This window comes from Paramisgurnus dabryanus, chromosome 17, assembly GCF_030506205.2.
Source record: "Paramisgurnus dabryanus chromosome 17, PD_genome_1.1, whole genome shotgun sequence".
NCBI lineage: Eukaryota > Metazoa > Chordata > Actinopteri > Cypriniformes > Cobitidae > Paramisgurnus > Paramisgurnus dabryanus.
In genome coordinates, this window is record NC_133353.1 from 36,235,541 (window position 1) to 36,257,541 (window position 22,001).

The window sequence follows — 22,001 nt, forward strand, 5'->3', positions numbered from 1 at the left end:
ATATTTTTGTCAAGAAGTGTGCAACACATGCCAGATATATTAAACCACGATGTAATAGATTTGAGAGGTGTGGCAACCCCCGTGCACCTGCTCTACCTTCGCACAGCTCGCTATCATCAATATCCTGTCTACAAGATATTTATTGTCTAGAATACATAAAATACTGTTCTTAACCTCCAAGCATCCAGAAGAGGAGAGCAAAGTTGCTTAGCTCGGCCAAAAAGTGTCTGCTAACTTTCATTTTTATCTGGTTGACTGTTCAGTCATTGCTCAACACCGATAACATTATTCAGAGAGACAACGGCCAAACACAATAAACATTTCGTTTTTAACGATTCTCAATGTTTTTGTGATGATGTGTGTAACTGTGTGCTCTCTCTGCAGCTTGAAGAATTGGTTTTTTGGATCAGTGTGCTGTTTTCTTGGCTTGTCCTCGACTTTCAAACTTTGAAATAAGCATATGACTTATATTCTCATCTGATTTCACCTTCATGTGAATGTAAAACTCCTTCAGGGAGATGCACTGAAGAGAAAGCTTAAAATAAAACAAGGACAAAATCTCAGAAAGAATAAACAGACAGCTAGAGAAAGTAAACCAAACTAACTTTTATAGTTGAAAAGTCTGTGCAGAACTCACAGCCGATGTTAGGGTGTTGTTGCCAGATGTTGTGTGGTTTCTATGGTGTCCTTCACGTTTAAGTGGATTAACGTGTGGTTTCTAAGGCTACCTAGGTGGTTTTTATTCGGTCCCATTGCAATTAATAGAGCATAAAGACTGCTGGTTAATAGGATTTTTATAGCATGCTGCTATCCGGCTACAAGAGTTTGCTTGCTCACCGTCTCAAAAGAGAAGAAAAACTTGCATCACTCACAGGGTTGCCAGGTTTTCGGAGTAAAACCTGCCCAATTGCTACCTTAAAACTAGCCCAATAGATTTTTGAGGGGGAAACTAGGGATGCAAAATTATGGGAATATTCAAGGCTGTTAACTTTTCATGGGAATTTACAGGAATATATGAGAATTAATGGAAAATATAAGAATTAATGGGGATTTATGGGAATTTACGGGAATTTGAAAAAAATCCTACAAATTTAAATGTAGTTAAAAGAAACTTTCCGCCCCCTTTGAAACACGATTGGGTCAGTAAAATACTGGGGAATTCTGGGGTAAATCTGTGTTTTTGTTAAGAGGGTTAATCTCTTAAAATGTGCATTCCATCCTGGGGACAAATATCCCATTATTGGGGCCGCTTCAACCCGCTGACATGATAAACCGCAGACTTGGCAACCCTAGTCCCTCCTTTAATGCAATTCAATAAGAATGTTTTATCATCAAACAGTTTGTATATAAGTGATAGCGCACATCTTCACAATAAGACATGATTTGTGCTTTTATATAACTCTAATTATGGTTTGGGTTTGTTTAAATCACTAACCCAAAGCATTAGTTACACAGTTATTTTGATAGAGACAGAAATGAGTTCTGTTTAAATAAATGAGATTTGAGGCGGTGCATTAGAGAAGATGCATGTTTATTAGAAGTGACCATCAGCTGTACAAACAGTTGATTTACAGTCGAGTGTTAATAGGAGAGGACACTTAGTAAGCCTGTGAAATACTGATCGCACACATAGGTGATACATTCCTGACCCCAAGCACGTGTTTAGACAGCGTGGTCATAATAAATTAAAGCCAAAAAAAAAGGTGGCATGCTACGGCGAGCATTCACAGCTCTCCAAAATAATACAAAATCAAAGCACTGGCAAACAATACCAACCAACATGTCTGGTATTGCTTTAAAATACTAAACTTCCAGTTCCGGCTGTAAACACTTTAATGTACCGCGCTAGAATGAAAAGCTTTTATTCCTCCATCAGACGGTCGGTCACGCTCTGTGCTGCCCCACATTAGAGTTTAATCTCGTGTCTGATTTCATCTGAAAGTTACAGCAGCACCTACAAGCCCAGCTTAAAATAACAGTCATGTGAGAGGGCATACGAACACAAGCCTTTACTCCGGGCATCTGACACAGCGTCACGTTGGATGAAAAGATTCTTTGTGAGTACAGAAGAGAAGATAAGCTTTTGTTTTGTGCAGTAAATCTGAATTTAGTCTCAGTGGGCAGAGTTTCCTATGGAGGAGCGGATTCATTTTCTTATGAGAATGATGCCTTTGTCTTTCCATTAAAGAGAGAGAGAGAAAGAGAGAGAGAGAGAGCATCCAGACTGGCATTTCCGTCTGCAGAGCTTCAGTTTGGTATCTTCATGCTGACCCTTCACGTGTGTGTCTGAACTACTCGCTGGGACACGTGTTGCGGTCTTTACAGCAGAAGTAGTGAACCACCACACCATTGGGATACCTGGCAAAGGCACTGGAGAAGACGCACAACTCTGAAAAAACCTTTCTTTCAAATGTCATAGAAATACGAGGAGTTACATTTCATTAATAATCACCTGTTACCGATTTTCTTCTTACATACTCGACAGATCTTCTCATCTGTGATGACACACTTTACCTGCTGGTGAAAGATTCGCTCCTCCTGCACCTGCATACAGAAAAACTTACATCATGCATTGCTTCTGATCTTACTCTTGTGTCAGAAATAAAGATAAAAATCACTGGGACGGTGCTTTTTAAAATGTACACTTTAAGGTACTTTTAAGGGTGTACTTTTTTATATGGTACCGTTAGTATCTTTTTAAAATGTATGTTTACATATACAAATAAACCAAATAATTTGCTTGTAATCGGATTAATGGCTCAATCGGATTGAAAAGTCTTCATGTAAACACCTTAATCAATACGACTGAGGTCGATCCAATGCAAACTTGGTTCGTATTGAAGGGGGTGGTGTGTGTGATTCGATCTGCAGGAGAAAAGTATGCATGTAAACGCGTGAATCGTAGTATTTTCTAAATCGAATGCAAAAAGACATTGTGCACATGCGCAGAATATTTGTGCTCCAAGTTCACGTGTTATATTTACCGCTTATATCACATCGTCACATGAAATACGCAACAACAAGGTAAAGCATCACGCACATTATTAAGGTAACATTAATGGGGTCACGCGCTGTACTAAATTCTGCCGCGTTTATGTGTACTTTTAAAACATTAGGCTTCTTAAAGTAATAAAATAGCGTTGTGCTTTTTGAAAAGTGTATTTTCATTACATATACCTGAAAACTTCTAAAAACAACTTTCTACATCGCTTTGACTTTTATTCAGAGATAAAGTGCGAACTCGATGAGAGATGCTGTCCACAGCGTAGCGTTGCCAAGTCCTCTGCTTTTTTTCCCGAGTTTAGATTTGGGCTACTGTTTAAACCGTGTGGGTTAAAGATCAAATGATTTCATTGCTTAGTTATTGGTATTTGGGCTTTGAATAGTCAATGGGATCCTTTTGGGCAAATTTTGAATGTCCATTGAGATGGTTTTAACACGCAAATCTGGTAACCCTGGCTGTGCACCTGCGCAGACGTTCAGTTCTTAATATATAAATTGTACATGTAAACTAACATTTAATCAGGTTGCAGTGTTTAGGGTGAATGTAAACTGTATCGTTGTAACCTTCAATCGTATTAAATTCAGTCGGATTAACAAAATTTTGTGCATGTAAACATAGCCATTGAAAGGGGTGGTGTAGTCCGATCTGTGATCTGATCATCAGGAGAAAAGTGTGCAGCATTTTTTATGATTTTCAGAAAAGTTTTATGCGTTTCAGAAAATGTTCTTCTTTAAATATATAAACATACAATATATCAAATGAAAGATCAGACCCTCTGCTTTCAGAGAAAAAGTTCATCCTGTCTTCATTTGATAAAGATCAGATTTAGAGCAATGATCAAAACACACACTGAGTTTAAACTGTTTGACCTCAGGAGTTGCTTCCAGGTTTTATACGTTGAATAAGAGTGGATAATAGTGGAAATACAGATTGCAGCAAAAACTTGTAATTGGCAGGAAAGTGTTTTGTCTTAACTGACGAGTTAACTAATCAAGGGCGGGAAAAGAGTTAAGGTAATGGGGTCAAGCATATATACTTTTCATAAAGCAATAAAATACCGTCATGTTTTTATTGCCTATATCTGAAAACTTCTTAAGAACTTTCTCCAACTCTGCTTTGACTTTGTACATTTATCCAGAGATAAAGCATGAACTTGACGAGAGATGCTGTGCGATGCGTTGCCAAGTCCTCTGCTTTTTGGTGAAGTTCAGATTTGGGATACTTTGTTGATTTTTTTCCAGGTTAAAGATGAAAGGATTTTGTTTATTAGTTAGAGGTATTTGGGCTGTGAATAGTCATTGAGATGCTTTTAGGCTGATTTTGAATGTCCATTGGGCTGGTGTTGATACGCGAATCTGGCAACCATTGTGCAGACGTTTGTTTCAGATTATACAGAATGTACATGTAAACCAACATTTTAATCAGATTGCACATGTACATTTAACCTGTACTGTCATAACCTGCAATCAGATTAAATTGACAACATTTTGTGCATGTAAACATCACCAAAGTGTCCATGACTCAAAATGTAACTATGAAGGTAGCCAGAATGTTATCTATTGACTTTAAATAAGCAGTATACAGTACATTGACTTTTGTGTATGCTAGTATTATTATTATTTAATTAACAGTATATCATACCCGCAGGAACTCGGCCTGTAAAAGACTCTTCATGACCTGATAAAAGCGTTTACGTTCAGCCTTCTCCTCTAAAACGCTCTCCAGAAACACCTTGATCTCTCCAATCTGCGTGTTGGCCGGCAGCAGGTTTATGGCCTGATGAAAGTAAGAGAGAAAAAGAAAAGCCTAAATACTGCCTGTAACCACAGTGACATTAAGTTAAAGACAGAAACTTTCATTCGACCGGACAATCTTATTTGACCAGACATAATTGAACAATTGATTCCACTGGAGGCAGAGTTCATCTGTCAAATCTCAAGTAACTCGCAGCAGACTTGAATGCTCGCTTTAATTTATAACAGAGCATTGAGCACTTGGGTCGCACCCAGACCACAAAAACAGACGGGACGTGCTGCAGTGGATTTGAAGCCTTGTGATAACAGACACATGACAAATGAAGAAGAGAGCAGCTGTTAAACAGACTGACAGCTTCACTCAACTCACTCTTAAAATAAAAGGGAGTCACTCTGGTTTATAGCAAAACTGTGTGTAACCGTGTTCAAGACTTCATAACCGAAGTGACAACTGAATTGTGCTGCCGTGTGAATGTCAACATAAAGTCTCTAACGCTGATCGCTACTAGCGATGCTTGTGCTGGCATTCTGACAATGTATTTGTTGAATGTTATTTGTTTGAGATCTGTGTTAGTGTTTGTTATAGATGTGAAGAGCTGCTCACTTTGGTGGTGTTGAGTTTGCTGTGATGAAGCTGAAGGACATTGAGGGCAGCCTGAAGATTGGCCTGCGGTTCACACAACTCCATCTTGATCGGGCCCAGAAAGTGTACGTCTGGAGGAGACAGATACATGCGCAGCAGAGACAGATATACCTGCAGACCACAAACAAAAACACCTGTCAGGAGATCTGCACGTTTGCATCTACACTTACATTTAATGATGAAGGTGGACGTTCTTCAACAGTACTCACATCTTTATGGCTGTTGGAGTCAGGCTGATAATGACTGTGGCAGTACCTGATAAATATATTATTTATAATCACTGCTTATTATACAGCGGTAAGTGTTATAAAATAAACTGGAGCTATGTATGATATTACATTTCCAATCATTCACATTTTCATCAGTTGTGACTGTTTCCTCTAAAATGCAAATGAGCTGATAAAATGCAAATACTGATCGCCATGATGGTGGTTTGTGAAAATTTAAACTCAATTGTGCTCTGCACTAAATGTCAGTGCTGTGGTTGGATAGTGCAGATTAAGGGGTGGTATTGGTTTTATAAGATCCCTTTATGACATCACAAGGGGAGCCCAATTTCAATTAGCTATTTTTTCACATGCTTGCAGAGAATGGTTTACCAAAACTAAGTTACTTGGTTGATCTTATTCACATTTTCTAGGTTAATAGAAGCACTGGGGACCCAATTATAGCACTTAAACAGAGAAAAAGTCAAAATTAGAACATTGGCTTTTCATCTGACTGCTTTTATCTTTGTGACTGAGTGCAGATTAATACTCACTCTTCAGCCATGTGTGTGTCTTTCAGTATGTGAACATAAATAAAGAGGGCCTGCTCGTGTTTGCCCATACGACCCAGAAGCAAAGCTCTCTCCTCCAGCAGACCTGAGATACACACAGACACTTCATTTCATTTCAGCTCAGTTTTAGTTTCAAACACTTTGTCCTTTGTCTTCGACCGATGAACTCACCATCAAACGGGAAATCACTGATGAGTCTCTCTGGCTCATAGTTAGTGGAAATTTCCAGAAATGACAGAAGTTTGTTTCGAAACTCTCCGAGCTCTCCCTCCTCCTTTCCTGCAGATACAGCTGGGACTCCTGGACACGACGAACGAGACAATAAAGCAGAATTAAGAGATTAAGAGACATTAGAAACAGCGCAGTGTGGCTGGAGATGAAACAGAAAAGCAGCATTAGATGAGGAACAGAGAGATTAAAGAAAAACTGCAGATCCAAACAGCTGCTAGAAGAACAGGACAAACACATCCAAAACAATGAAGGAACTTAATGCTCATACAGATACTATAATTATTGCATTCAGATTATGGCTTCAGTTGATATTTAATCATTAAGGATTTCTCCACTTCCATAAAAAATCACAATAATTCAATTCAATTTTATTCATAATTGGTAATTGTTTGAAAGCAGCTTTACATTAATAGAAGAAGGTGAATCGCATGATTCAATGCATAATCAGCCAAAATCTGCAATCATTTTTTAAATACGCTGCACTTTCGCCGCATAGATTTCTGCTTGCAAAATATGCAGGGCTTAATCCCCGCATTTTCGTAGCAAAAGGTTATATATATATCTTAGCAGAAAGTTGAAAAATGTTGCATTTACTTCACACATGCGCAGCCATGTCCCCTGTTGTCATGGGAATGTTAGGAAGTGACATAATTACGTGACGTGAACATCAATCAAAAGCTGCAAAAAAAAATTGCAACTTCCTTCAATTTTGGCAAGTTCCCTTTCTATATTTTTTAAGAAAACGTGCTGCAAGATCAAGGATTTTGCCCGCAACAATCACAAAAAAAATAGAGTCTTATCTAGCAAAAATATCATCAGAAAAAAATAAGTACTTTTAAACCACAACTTCTGATCTTGCACTAGCCATGTGACGCACCAGCATTACATAATCACGCTGAAAGGGCTGCAAGTGTGTGTTTCACATATGTAACGTGTGACCTTTCCACGTGATTACGTAATACATAAGGTCATGCTGGCACGTCACACAACTAGTGCAAGACGAGAAGTTGTGGTTTAAAAATGCATAACTAAAGTGCACAATAGTTATTGTTATGACTATCGTTTCGCTAGATAAGACCATTGGGAGTGGTTGAGATCGTTTAAAGCTGCGTTGAAACTGCAATTTTAACTCTTTCCCCGCCATTGACAAGATATCTCGTCAATTAAGAGAAAACGCTTCCCCGCCAATGACGAGATTTTCCGTCTTTCCGCAATACCGCTATTATCCACCAGGTGGTTCCACAACTTTTTAAAACCGGAAGTATTGCCCTATGGCAAGCTGCTGCATGTCCGTGTCTATTTTAAAAATCGCTCTGAATGGGATCTCTATGAAAAGTCCGTCACAAATATGGAATTATTTTTGCTTTTTGCTCAAAATATGGTGTTTTTGCAAAAACCTACCCATATTCAAAAGCTGATTGCAAAAGAACCACTAAAGGTAGGATGAAACAGGTTTTTTTGTTTGAAAGCAGAGGGTCTGTTCTTTCATTTGGTATATTGTATGTTTATTTATTTAAAGAAGAACATTTTCTGGAAGGCATTAAACTTTGGTGAAAATCATGAAAAACGCTGGCGCTGGCTGGCAACTTTTTTTAAAAACGCTGGCGGTGAAAGAGTTAAACTGCATTAAAATTGTGAACGGTTGAGGTCCAATAAAGTCTATTAAATCCTGCAATGTTTTCCTCAAAAAATATATATATATATTTCTTTTCAACTGAACTAAGAAAGACATAAATAACTTGGATGACATGGTGGTGAGTAATTTATTGGGATTTTTTATGAAAGTGGAGTAATCCTTTAAACTCTTTATCAATGACCACGTTTACATGCACCCTCATAATGCGATTATAATGGGATTTTGGCAATATTGCAATTATACTTTACCTCATGTTAATGCAATACTTCAATAAAAATAATGTGATTAAGCTCATTATGCAGCAAGTTAAATTGTATTAAAACAGATGGCGTACGCCATTTTATTGCTGTATGTAAAAACTTTAATCGCATCTGTAGAGCAGTATCTGTAGTGCAAGTGTGTTTTTGTCACGCACCATAAGCACAAATTAGTTTTAAAATTGACATGAGGAAGTTTTCCCTGAATTATGTCAACTCGACTCGATGTCAGCAGTCAGCCTTCATCCAGAAACAGCTCAAATAACACAACAGCAGCGTATAAAATCGTTACAGGCACTGTCATAATATTTCAGTCTTCATCACGGCACAGAATAACAAAGTACGTCCATAAGAACGTGCTTGTCACTTATTTTAAGTAAGTTCAGTGACACATAAAAAACAATCAGACAGTAATTTGTCGTCACCTATTGGTATCCTGTTAAAAATCCTCTTCTCACCTTCAGGCAGTGCGTTCAGGTACTCTTTCATAAGGCCCTGTACTTTCTCCAGATAAAGCTGAATGAGAACGTTGTGAAACTCGGGCCGCGTCTCCTCCCACACATATATGATGTGCTCCAGGTAAGGGATGGCCAACTCTTTAAAACCCTCCTTTAGGAAGTTCAGCACATGATCTCTGGGTAAAGTCTCCACCTCGTTCAGGTCCTCTGTGAAGATCTGAAAACACGCTACATCTTAACTACACCAACAAAACCACAGAGCTCACAATAACACAATGACAGCACGTACGACGTCTCACCTTCAGGCCGTCCTCTGGACATATCTTCAGAACCCAGGGTGAAAACTCAAATATGATGCCTAGGTTTTCAGCCCCTATATTGAAGAAGGAACAGATGTGTGAAGAGACAGATGTCTGCGGTGATCACTTTAAAACTGGTGACACGGATTACTTTACTCAAATCTGGCAACCCTGCCATGACGGTCCATAAACACTCGACTTATACACCGTATAATCGTAGTTATACACATGTTTGATCAAACATTGTAATACATTTAAATTGTTAAACACAATACAATACCAGGACAAAAGTGTTTGCTAACACGACATTAAAAGTTATTATAGTTAAAAACCTAATATTAAGTTAATACTTATTCAAAAACGACACAAACCCTCACCTGTGAAATGTTAGCTCATTGTTTTTGGGGAATATAAATATATGAATTAATTTAAATCTCTGCAGTGTTTAAGAAACAGAAGATGTGGTGGTATCCTAGAAAACTGTAAGTGACGTCTGCAATTGGTTGTTTCAATAAGGCGGATCCATCTACATACATGAAGCGGGCTAATGGTGTATCTATGTATACATATCAATGTTGTGTGATGACCTCACCGAGCCTCTGAAGATACTGTACGGTCCTCTCATGACCCTTCAGTGGAGAATTGGCTTTAGTGGATTGATCCAACAAAACCTGCAGCGCTGGATTAACAATTGCCAATTAACAGAAATGTTATTTTGGGAATATAATAGTATTTAATGGCGTTCACCAATAGGATGTCATCAGTGTTCATGTTTATCATCAGAAGAGCTCATCTGAACTCTGATCCACAGGTTAACACAGACAGAAACACTCACCCTTCTGATGAAGACCTTTCTTCTCATAGAGGATAATGAGCTCGCTGTATTTGTGGGCTTTCTTCAGCACATACTCGCTCTCCTCTATGTGACAGTGGTTGTTCTCCAGTCGCAGGAGAGGCGACACCAAGGCCACATTGGTCTGCAGATAAAATAACAAAAAGAAAGCTGTAACACACACACAATGTGTTCAAGTACACTACTGGTTAAAGATTTAGGACATTTTTCTGGAAGGCATTCATCTTTTGTGAAAATCATGAAAAATGGTGACATTGGCTGGCAACTTTTTTAAACGCTGGCTGGGAAAGAGTTAAAAAAAACTATGATCTGATGGTGTATGTTTACATGTTTGAAATTAGAATTGTGAGAAAATATAGCGGTGCTAACACATTTACATCTTCCTCTACAAAACTAAAAAAAAATTTTAAAAATATTTTTAAAATTGAATAGCAAATAATGACGAAAAAGCAGCCAATAAGAGCCCAGAATGGATTGAAACTCCCAAAGATACATTTCTTTTTTTCCATTTTGATGACTTTACTATGATGCTAAAATTATATAAAATTATATAAACAACGAGTTACAGACACTAATCGTTGTGCAGGGGACGAGGTGGTCAAGGGAAATTATATTTTATTTAGTACTAAAAGTACACCAATATTTGTGTATTCATTGTATTATTTTGTTTTTTTCCCACAAAAATTTGTCATGTAATGGACTGAAGTAGAGGTCTTCACGGGTCTACTTAGATACGAAGTCTCGAGGTCCGACCCGAGACCGGAACGAGCTCGGGTATTAAAGTTTGACGTGTGCCTTGGACACGGGTTGGGTAAAATAATAGCAGCATAGGGTCTTAGGTTATTTATAATAAGTGTGTTTTTGCCAAACAGACCCGAGACGACCCAAACTATCTCGTGTTTGTGTATCAAGTCCTTTTTCCAACCCCCCTCTGTTTGTCAAGAGCGCTTGTGACATTGTGTGGCTGGTGGTAGGTTCATTTTCGTTGAGTCAGAGCTGTCCATCAATTTTGAATGGACATTTTAGCGGTTACCTTGGTGTCGTTTACATTCGCGTCCAGTCAGGGGTTCAAAAACATTGCCAGTGGTTTGGGTCAGACTCGGGTCAAATTTTTTGGAGTTTGTATCAGGCCGGGTCTTTAAAAAAAAATAATAATGTATGCACGTCAAGTTCGGGTAAAAGTGATTCATGCCATTTCGGGTTGGGTACATTTCTTTGGACCCGAGAAGACCTCTATACTGAAGCTGCTCTCTTTGCTTTTTACATCATTTATAAAAAAACTATTTAGTCGTCTATGATTGGATGCTGAATTGAAGGCCATACTTGAAGGTAACACTTGAGCAGGGTTGTGTCGATGATCTGAAGGAGCTTCTTGCGGCTCTTGATGGTCGGAGTTCCCTCCATGAGAGGAGACGTGGTGGAGGGATCGGAGTCGTTTAATTGCTTTACTAGATGACTGCGTTTCTACACAAACACAAACAGAGTTAACACGTGAATACACAGTGACCTCTCTTGGCGCTATGACTTTGGTCACCTGTGTCAGGTAGTCTATGAGGGCCAGGTGAGCTTTCTCCAGTTCAGCTCCAGATAGTGTGGGCAGAGGATTTGGGTAGTGCAGCTGTTTACGATAGTCAGAGGGAAGAAGGTCTGGATATAGTCCAATAACATGAGTCGGATCTAGAAGAGACAACAACAGTGTTAACCTATAATCTATAAGTAACCTGGTCCAATGCATTTGTGAAACAGATGGTACAATAGGTCTGGAAACCTGGCACAATATTAAACATTATTCAGTATAATTCTGTTGAAAGAGCTCACCTGTGCCTAACTTAGCAAACACCTGCATGGAGTCATCAAAGCGCTTCTGACAAAACAGGTTAAAGGCAAACAGGTTCTGAATGTGATGAATCTGTTGTCTCTTGTCTGCATCCGAATCATCTTTCATTTTCTGAGAATGTGCAGAAAGAAACTGAGAGTTAGTAAACAGCGCTGCACCGCATCTAATTCATGCATTCAATGCGCAATACTTGCATGAACAGACAGAAAAGACAATGAAAGGTTCAAATGTTTTACACTTAATATCACCGTTAAACACTACATGCACAGTGTGAATTTCTCACCGCCAGCTGAAGCGCCAACTCAAACTGTTTGTCTTGTAGCAGCTGTCGTATCTGGCTGGCTATGGAGACCGGCACCAGACGCCAAACAAAATGATTGCTGGCGACGTACACAATATTTGATCTGTGACAGAGGAGAGAAAGATGGAGTCAGCTTGTGCTTCAGAGATCAATAAAATTCAGTCAGTAAATCAATCAATCAATGCACGGCAGATCTGCTGTCCCACTGCACATTGACTACAAATGGGATGTACTGACAATAAAAAATAAGATGCCACTGTGTTTTCTTGATGCTAAAAAATCTGCACTTCATCTGCATAGCTCAATGTCTGCGTCAGAAAACGTGTCTGCCAAAAGTTAATTATACAAACAAAATGTTTTAAAACCGCAACTAACTGCACAGCTGACTGTTTTTACACAAGCAAATAAAAAGCACATGCCAGCTACAGTATTCTGATTTTCTGGGAGGTGTAACACATTGTTCTGGGATGAAGAAATAGTAAAAAGCATGTTTTCATACAAGTAACTTATTCTCTGTAGATTAGGTACATAACTAGTTTATAGGTCAGATTTAAGCCTCAACTAATGTCATGAGTTTGGTCCAGGCTTATCTGTTTTACTGATCTATGATAGATGAAAGAGTCCACGGCAATTCTGTTTGGTGGAGCAGAGTCTACACAATTCACCTTTAAAGCGGTCATATGATGTTGCTAAAAACAACATTATTGTGTATTTGGTGTAATTCAATGTGTTTACAAGGTTTTAAGGTTCAAAACAAATTATTATCCATATACCGTGCATTATTGTTACTCCTATATGTCCCACCTTTTCTGAAACGCGTCAATTTCTACAAAGCTCATCGTTCTGAAAAGCGCACTGTGCTCTGATTGGCCAGCTATCCAGTGCGTTGTAATTGGCTGAATTAGGGCAGCGACTAACATTTATTTTCACAGTCGATTAATCGGGCGATTATTTTTCAATTAATCGACTAATAAGATAAAAACATAATTTTTACAAAATTACATTTTTCACTTACTGTATTATAGCTACATAAGGCACTAAATTAGGGTATTCACATGTAGAAGTGTACTTTTAAACGTGCAAAAGCTAGAGTTTTACTCATATACTCTTTTTGGAGACTTTAAAATGAAAAGTCCCAAAGCAAGATTCTTATGTACCTTATTACAGGATTTTTATTAAGAATGTGAAAACCCCCTACTACACTGTCTACATTTGATGTATTATAATTTTATGTTATTTCTTTTTCCTTATTTCATTTTTTACTTGATATGTACAGATTATGAATGTAAATTGAGTGTAATCCCAGTCTTCTCCTGTAATTCTACTGGTTATTAATGCCGTTTTGTATTTCTTGTTCAAAGCATTGAATAATAAAAAAGGCTAAAGACAAAAAACTAATATCATTTTGATATTTTAAGCCCTAAATAAAAAAGTTTTTGTAGCTTTTAAATAGTAAAACATCTTTAAATGTCAAAACATAAACAAACAAAACGAATTGAGTCGAATCTTTAAGGATTCATATTAATCTTTAACTTTAGAACTTGATAAATAAGCCATTGTGATATGAAATTGATATATATATGCGATATTACAGTAATAAAAACCTTGATTTCCCCATGCATTAGTCTGTGGTTCATACAATTTTTATGAAAACCCAACAACAATTAACCAAATACAAAATAACTTTTATTAAAGGACGGAATGAAACATTTCGTCGTTTACGCTTTTGCTTCTGTCATTGTCCTGTTGAGGTTGCCAGGTTCGCATAACAAAACCAGCCCAATGGCCATTAAACATTAGTTCAAAAACATCCCAATGACTATCACAGCCCAAATACCAACAACAACAAAATAAAAGTTATGCTTTCTTGTGTATACATTTGGGTGGTGTTATGCAAATCTTCCAACACAGTGATGTAGATATGTTGGGCACTTTTAGGAAGGAGAGGAACTTTTCTTCTTATTCTTTCACTTTTAGAAAAAAATCTCTCTTTGGTTTTGAGACTTATCTTTGTGACTTTATGGATCTACAGCTTTTAACACTACAAAGATAAAGGAAAACATGAAATTGCATCATATGACTCCTTTAAGAACTGAGAGATTAAATGCACCTAACTTCAGTAACACAACTTTATGAGAAAGAGATAGATACACAGAGGCCTTTTGAATACTTTTTTGACAGGCTTTTTGAATTCAAAATTTCTCAAACATTTAAAACATGCAGAATATGCATGAAAGAGCCGAGGGTAGAAAACATGAGCAACATCTGATCATGTGAAACTCACTTCACAGACATTAGTATGGGGAAGTAAGATAAGTGGTTGGCCACAGTATTCAATTTAAATACAGTAGACAGGACAAAAGTGGAAGCTTCTCTACAGGTTGTACAAAGAGATCTTTAGACAAAAACAACTGGACTCTTGCAGTAAAGCCATCTGAATGTGTGAGCACTCACCTAAAGGATTATTAGGAACACCATACTAATACTGTGTTTGACCCCTTTCGCCTTCAGAACTGCCTTAATTCTACATGGCATTGATTCAACAAGGTGCTGAAAGCCTTCTTTAGAAATGTTGGCCCATATTAATAGGATAGCATCTTGCAGTTGATGGAGATTTGTGTAATACACATCCAGGGCACGAAGCTCCCGTTCCACCACATCCCAAACATACTATATTGGGTTGAGATCTGGTGACTGTGGGGCCATTTTAGTTCAGTGAACTCATTGTCATGTTCAAGAAACCAATTTGAAATGATTCAAGCTTTGTGACATGGTGCATTATCCTGCTGGAAGTAGCCATCAGAGGATGAGTACATGGTGGTCATAAAGGGATGGACATGGTCAGAAACAATGCTCAGGTAGGCCGTGGCATTTAAATGATTCCCAATTGGCACAAAGGGGCCTAAAGTGTGCCATGAAAACATCCCCCACACCATTACACCATTGCATTTATGAGAAATTGAACAGGTGTTTCTAATAATCCTTTAGATGAGTGTATATGTTTGTATAGGTGTGTATATGTGTGTAGTAGTCACCCGGCCGAGGTGATGAATCGTGGTCTCTGCAGTTCAACGCTCTGCACCAACAGTCTGGGCTCCAGCGTGCGGATCTCCACGTACCGCGGCAGGACAGCAATGATGTACGGCGGCTGGTGCTCTATAGAAACACAGAGATAAGACGCCTGTGAGACGTCTGATATGCAGGACACACACAACATCACTTTACAACTCTAAAGCCGGGTACACACAAAGCCAATGGTTGTCAATTTAATCTGACTTAAATTTTTGGGTGTCTGCAAAAGTCAGTCAACATAATTCTTTTGTCAGTTTACCAGGTCGGAAGTCGGATCATTCTGATTGGCTGTTCGGCATAGCCAACCACCGCACAAGAAGAAAAATGGAAGTGACAAAGCAAGAATACGATGCCAAGAGGGAACGCACAGAACCCTGATCTCATTTTTTCCATCTCTCATTCAAATACGTGAATATTCTATAAAGATACAGATCGTAAGGCATTACGGATATTTCACAAATCCATCTGTTTTGTGTGAAACTTGTAAGCGAGCACTGCTTGGTTTATGTTTTGTATCCCAGCATTCACTAGCCTATCCAGGTTCCTGTTTTGAATAATAAACACCAACTACTGCCACCGGCGGGTACAGATGTGCTATCTGGCCATTGTCAATTTAGTGTGTCAGGGCAACTTTGGACCCAGACGTAGCCATCACATGGGCACTGTGCGTCAACCTCACAGTCTGCACTAATTTGTAGGCATCAGTTTGGTGTGTCCCTAATTTAATGTCATAAATCTGCAAAATATCAAGTATTTAAGGATACAACACCCAGTCCTAGTCATGTGTTAAAAACATCTACAGTATTTACGGACAACTGGCATTGTGTTGCTCTGACATCATAAGCTACATCACTGCCAACAGACATGCATGTGTGTCACATTTAAAAAGGTTTTTTCATATCAACATCAGATTAATAAAAAAACACACACACAAAAGTAGCACTAAAAGATGAGAAACATGTCCTAAGCGTGACATCATACCCATTGCAACAGGAATGTCTGTCCAGTTGAGAGCACATTTCTGAGTGCAGACCCCGTCTTCATTCAAGACAACTGTAAGATCATCCTGACCCACGGCTACCTTCCCATCAGCCAATGGAGCGACCAATGGTTCCAGCTGTTTTCCTGTGGGGAAGAGCTCCTTCACTGAGCCACGCCCATCCATCTGACACAGACAAACAATGAATGATTAACCCAAAATACTCGAGATAACATTCATAATGTGAAACATTCAACAGCTACACTTGACAGGTGAAAATAAAAGACCAGAACTGTCTAACCATCCCCTATAAGAGACATAATCAACAGACTTTTATCTGAAACATTATATATTCAGAAATAAACCAATACCTGTACGTTTGTACGTTTACATACCCGGATCAGTTGGTAGTCTCGCTTGAAACCCACACATATGGAGTTTTCACACCAAGCCATGGATTTAGGAATATCTGGAGCAGCGAAGTCAGCCTGGAGTAGTGACCAAAGTAAATTTAGGCTTCAGTGACTGATAGCTACAATCTATTTATTATTAGCAATATTTATAAACAATATTTTGGGGTTTAACAATATTAGGACTGCAACAACTAACTGAATATTCAATATTATACCACGGGTCTGTTGAATGCTGTATTCTGATTGGCTGGGAAATGTTCCGTGGGTATGCATTAATTTCTGATAACCGCACACCTAACTTGTCAAATGTTTTAAAAATAGGCACCAGAGCAATGTTTGTAGTAACCGTGGTAAAAGCGGAATAATTGACTCTGGTCCTTTGAATTATTTGAAAATAATGCACACCCGCGGTGTAACGGCACTCCGCGATTACCACCTTGGGTGTGCGTTATTTTCTTATAATTCATGGCCCGTCGTCAATTATTCCTTACAAAGTCAATGATATTTCTAATCGTTTGGTCTGTGATGTTCACCGCCAGCTCCTTGTTTATACAGCCACAGTACAGAGCAGCGGGGATTACCCATTAAGGCCGGGGTATAATTTTTTTATTTGCTCATTTTTAACAAATGCAAACTTCATCAAGTAGTGAATTTTTTTGTAACTCATCCATTTAAATTATGTTAAGCCTTAAAGTTCTGCATAATTAAGGGTGTGGCCACTTGAGTGACTGTTGAACAGCCACTGCGGTCACTGGAGTCGAGCTAGGTGGGCGTGGTTTCAGCAACCAGTCACCTCAGCTTCACCCATGTCCCACCTTTTAACCTATTTTCCGGATATCCGTGAGTGATGCGCTGTGACTCACGGCCAAGATGGTGATGGCAGGCACCGCCTACTTTAAGCTACTATTAACTAGTTGTTGCAGCCCTAAACTATGTGTATTTCTTATTTTTGCAGGTAAATACAGGTAAAAACAGGTATATTTGTAGCAATAGCCAACAATACATTGACCCATGCAAAGTTATGCCAAAAATCATTACGATATTAAGTAGAAATCATGTTTCATGAAGATATTTTGTACATTTCCCACAGTAAATATATCAAAAATTTATCATTAGTAATATGTGTTGCTAAGGTCTTCATTTGGACAACTTTAAAAATGATTTTCTCAATATTTAGATTTTTTGCATCCTCAGTTTCCAGATTTACAAATAATTGCATCTTGGCCAAATATTGTCCTATCCTAACAAACCATACATCAATGGAAAACTCATTTATTCAAATCTTAATTTTCACTACATCAATCTTAAGTGAAAACCTCCAGCACATTACTCAATAAATGAACTTTCATCATTATTGCGGAGTCCAATTATTCATCACTGTGTTTCTAAACCCAAACCAACCTGTAGTTCAAGAAATTCTCTGTCTTTCCAGTAATACAGCTGAATTTTCTTCCTGACTGCTACACACATTCTCAGCTTGGCCTCACCTGAGCTGGACTGCTGTAGAGAGAGAAAGCAGTTGTTTTACATTCACACATATGCATAAAAACACTTGGGCTAAAGTCTTTGTGTGTGTTGTGTACCTGCAGGTCACAGGCGAAGAGCGTCGCTCCTTTGGCTTTAGACAGCACAGTGATCTGCTGGAACGTGAGCAGGTCATGAACGTGGATGTTATTTTCTGCAATGAAAGAAGACAATGACTCTACACTCCTTTCAGCGTCAACATGAGAACCGTCTGACAATTTAAATCCGAGTGACCATTCTAGATTAAGATACTTACCTAACAGACTAACCAAGATCTTGTACTGAGACACCACAAACAGCTGAGAGAAAAAAAACAATTATCAGAGAGACACAAATTTAAGTACTTTTAACATTATGGGTGGCATAAACTTAAGGCGCAGATCATCTGTTTTCAAACTACAAACCAAGGCCCAGTTTTGCAGAGAAGACTTAAAGAGCACATATTTCGTTGCTAAAAAACATTATTTTGGGTATTTGGTATAATACAATGTGTTTGTGTAGTTTATGGTTAAAAAAAAACACATTATTTTTCAAATACCGTACATTTTTGTAGCTCCAAATATCCCTGCCTTCCTCAAACGCTCTGATTTTGTACATAACTCATCGACCTGAAAAGCTCAATCTCCCTGATTGGCCAGCTAATCTGTTCGATGTGATTGGCCTGAATACTTCTGACGTCAGCCGGAAATGTGACGCTCCTTACCATGTTTGAAAGATTCGCTCGCAATGCTTACAGGAATTAACTTTATTTGTGTATATATATAATTGTGATAATGTCGGTCTTTACTACATCACCAATCCCAGGAAGTAAACTGTTGCCTACAATCCTTGTGTTGGTTGTAGTCCAAGAAAAGAGATTTAAGTTAGAAACGATGTATCGCGCATCGTTTACTTTGGGGTTTGTATCTTTTGCATATTGTTAATGTTAACATGAACTAATACACATCTACACACCAAAGGAAATGAAATTTCATGAAAATACTTGCTCTTTAAACCTAGTCCTAGTATTAAATGGGACATATCATGAAAATCTGACTTTTTCCATGTTTAAGTGCTATAATTGGGTCTCCAGTGCTTGTATCAACCTAGTAAATATGAAAAAAGATCAACCCAGTAACTTAGTTTTGGTAAACCACTCTCTGTAAGCTCCCTTTGTGATGTCAGAAGGGGATCTTATTAAAATAATACCGCCCCTTCATTTGCACTATCCAACCACAGCACTGCCATTTAGTGCAGAGATCAGCTCATTTGCATTTTAAAGTACACACACAAAAAACGGCATATTTTTGCTTACACCTATACCAAGTGTCAATTTGAACATGTTATAATAAATTATCTATATGATAATTTGAGCTAAAACTTCACATATGTACTCTGGCGACACCAAAGATTTATTTTACATCTTAAAAAAGTCTTGTGAAATGTCCCCTTTAATTTAACTAAGACCTAAGCCTTGTCTGGGAAACCGGGCCTTTAACAATTTTACAACAAAACAAACACCTCTGGAAAATGAATGAAACAGGTGACTATAAGTTCATACCTGCTGAATCTTCTTTGAGAAGTTCTTATTGGATTTCTCCAATGTAACTTCAAACCTGTTCGTACCTGTGACAGAAGTGATCAATTAAACCAAGATCAAAGATAAAAACAAGCACAGCTGCTGACACAAACAACAACAAACCTGGATCTTTTTTGATCCTGTACAGGAGCAGGTGACCTGGTTTGGTGCCCACAAGGAGCCAATCGTCTGCAAGCACAACATGAGCATTACACATTACATCTTATGATATCACTTTTGATCTAAAGCAACTGATAATAAACAGCAACCTGAAATACTACATACTGTCTCTACAGTAGTATGCTTTCACTTTAGTTGTATTCTCTTTAAATAGCCATGAAAAGCTTTATTTGAACACTCAAAAGTAAAAGCATTTCTCTCAGATTATTCAGTTTTGAGATTAAGCAAACGAAAGATCAACTACTCTATGCCATATAAATGTTGTCTAGATGGGTTTTGAAACACAATCATTGTGAAGGAAAGCAGAGTGCATGTAATGGAGAAGAAACTGACCCCAGGCCGCCAAACAGTCGATCTGAAGAGGTAATTTCTCCAGGATAGGAACCGGCTCATAGGCGTCATGCATACTGGAGATGTGATATATTACAAAACACGCAAAGACAAACAACCAAAGCTATGTTTGCTTACACAAAACCTCTATAAACTGACAAAACAATAACAGTCAGAGTTTATCACAACCGTCCTATCTCTTCTGTTCCGCTTTCAGACAACATTTACAGTAACTCATCTGACTGACGTGAATTGTCCAAGAAAAGTCTTTCTCCATCTTCCTGTATTCCGTGACTTTCAAATATCCAAGTTTAAGTGAGGAAAAACACGACAACGCTTTTGTTTTTCTGTTGTCATATGATCATCTGGCTAGTAGTTAGCCTTCATGTTCGCCCAGCAAAATTTAACAAAAACTGGTTAAGTGTCTCCCATCCCATAGTTCTGAGCGATGATGGTGTGTAGCTCAGGATAAACCGTTGATCTGTGGATAAATCTGGAGTGATTTGTGAGAAGATACAGTTTGTTTGACAGCTAGCAGTGAGCGGAGTGCTGCGCGAGCTTCCTGGAGCTGCTTCTGCGTGACGAGCACGTGACCCACGAGTCCCATAAAAACATTAGGCTTGTTCGACTTTATGCGGCGCCGCAAGAACCGACAGCCGGATGACGTCAAAGTACCGCGAGACCGATAAGAGAAATCATACGGAGTCTAATTTTGTCTCGCTCTCGCGGTTTTTTTACGTCATCCGGCTGTCGGTTCTTGCGGCGCCGCATGAAGTCGAACAAGCCTATTCATTATGCAAAGCGGTAATAATTACAGTATTTTATATTGACATTTTCTATTATTATTAGGTTTAATTAATATTTTATATAATTTTCTGCGAGAGTGCGTAAGAAACGCTTCTTTTTAAAATAAAATAATATTATAATTTGAATAGCATTATTTACACTGGGCAAATCCCATACGGCAAAAATGTTTTTTATACATAATTTTAAATATATTTCATAATATACAAAAAATGAAATGTATTTACAAAAAATATATTTTCACCAATATATTTTTTAAATAAATATATTTGAAAGCATTTATATTCACGTTGCATTGAAAACTTTGTATGTTACAAACCTGTAATCATAACAGGTTTGAAAAGATTAAAATTAAATATATTTTTAACTGCAAAAATATACTTATAGTTTATTTTTTTTTTTTTTTTTTTTTTTTTGACGTATGGGTTGTAAAATTTAAAAATGTATTTGTTGTCCCTGAAGTACATTTTGAAATATGTTAATATATGAAGGTTAAAACTTAATATATGTTCAAATTCAAACATATATTTAATTAAGCTTTACTTTCTACAAAATGTATTTCCTTCGCATATATTTAAAACATATTTTTGGCAAAAGAAGTGTAATTTTTACATAATGTATATAAACAAAATTGAAAATTTTTTTTGAAAAAAGTAGAAATTGAAAAAAAAATTTATTACAATCAGAAAAAAGGAACATCGTACCTCATTTATGTCAATTTTTCACACATTGTTTTCACACTACATAATTTTTTAACCCTGTCTCGTTTTTAATCCTGGTCTAAGTCATGTCTCATTTCTTTTACGGGCCAAGCCTAAGTTCTTTTGAAAGTCTTAAGTTTAGGCAACTTCTCTTTTGGTTCTGGTTTTATAACTTTTCTCAAAGACCAACATTATTGTAAAACAAGAAAACTTTTTGTAGGCATAACTTCATTGTTAACCTGCTGAATCATATAAGGATGTTCATTAAATTGTAAAAAAAAAAAACTATTGATTCAAATCATCATTTGTTTGTACATTATGTTTTATCATTCCTTGTTTAGGATTATCATAATGAAAATATGTAAAAGATGAATGCATGGACAAAGAAG

The 22,001-nt window shown here is 37.7% G+C and overlaps 1 protein-coding gene across 1 annotated transcript; it reads right to left on the minus strand.

The window, feature by feature from the left end:
• Positions 1-637: 637 nt before the first annotated feature.
• On the minus strand, positions 638-20,701 carry vps39 (VPS39 subunit of HOPS complex). Its single transcript, XM_065267294.2, has 24 exons — positions 20,111-20,701; positions 19,721-19,786; positions 19,580-19,644; positions 18,296-18,338; positions 18,099-18,193; positions 17,917-18,015; positions 16,498-16,590; positions 16,105-16,288; positions 15,087-15,207; positions 12,034-12,154; positions 11,732-11,861; positions 11,448-11,590; positions 11,237-11,377; positions 9,896-10,037; positions 9,653-9,739; positions 9,061-9,134; positions 8,762-8,978; positions 6,351-6,479; positions 6,162-6,264; positions 5,611-5,656; positions 5,363-5,512; positions 4,646-4,780; positions 2,453-2,544; positions 638-2,370 (listed from the first exon to the last, which is right to left on the minus strand). Exons 1-24 carry the CDS (start codon positions 20,181-20,183, stop codon positions 2,292-2,294), a joined length of 2,628 nt encoding a protein of 875 aa, XP_065123366.1. The 5' UTR covers positions 20,184-20,701; the 3' UTR covers positions 638-2,291.
• Positions 20,702-22,001: the final 1,300 nt, after the last annotated feature.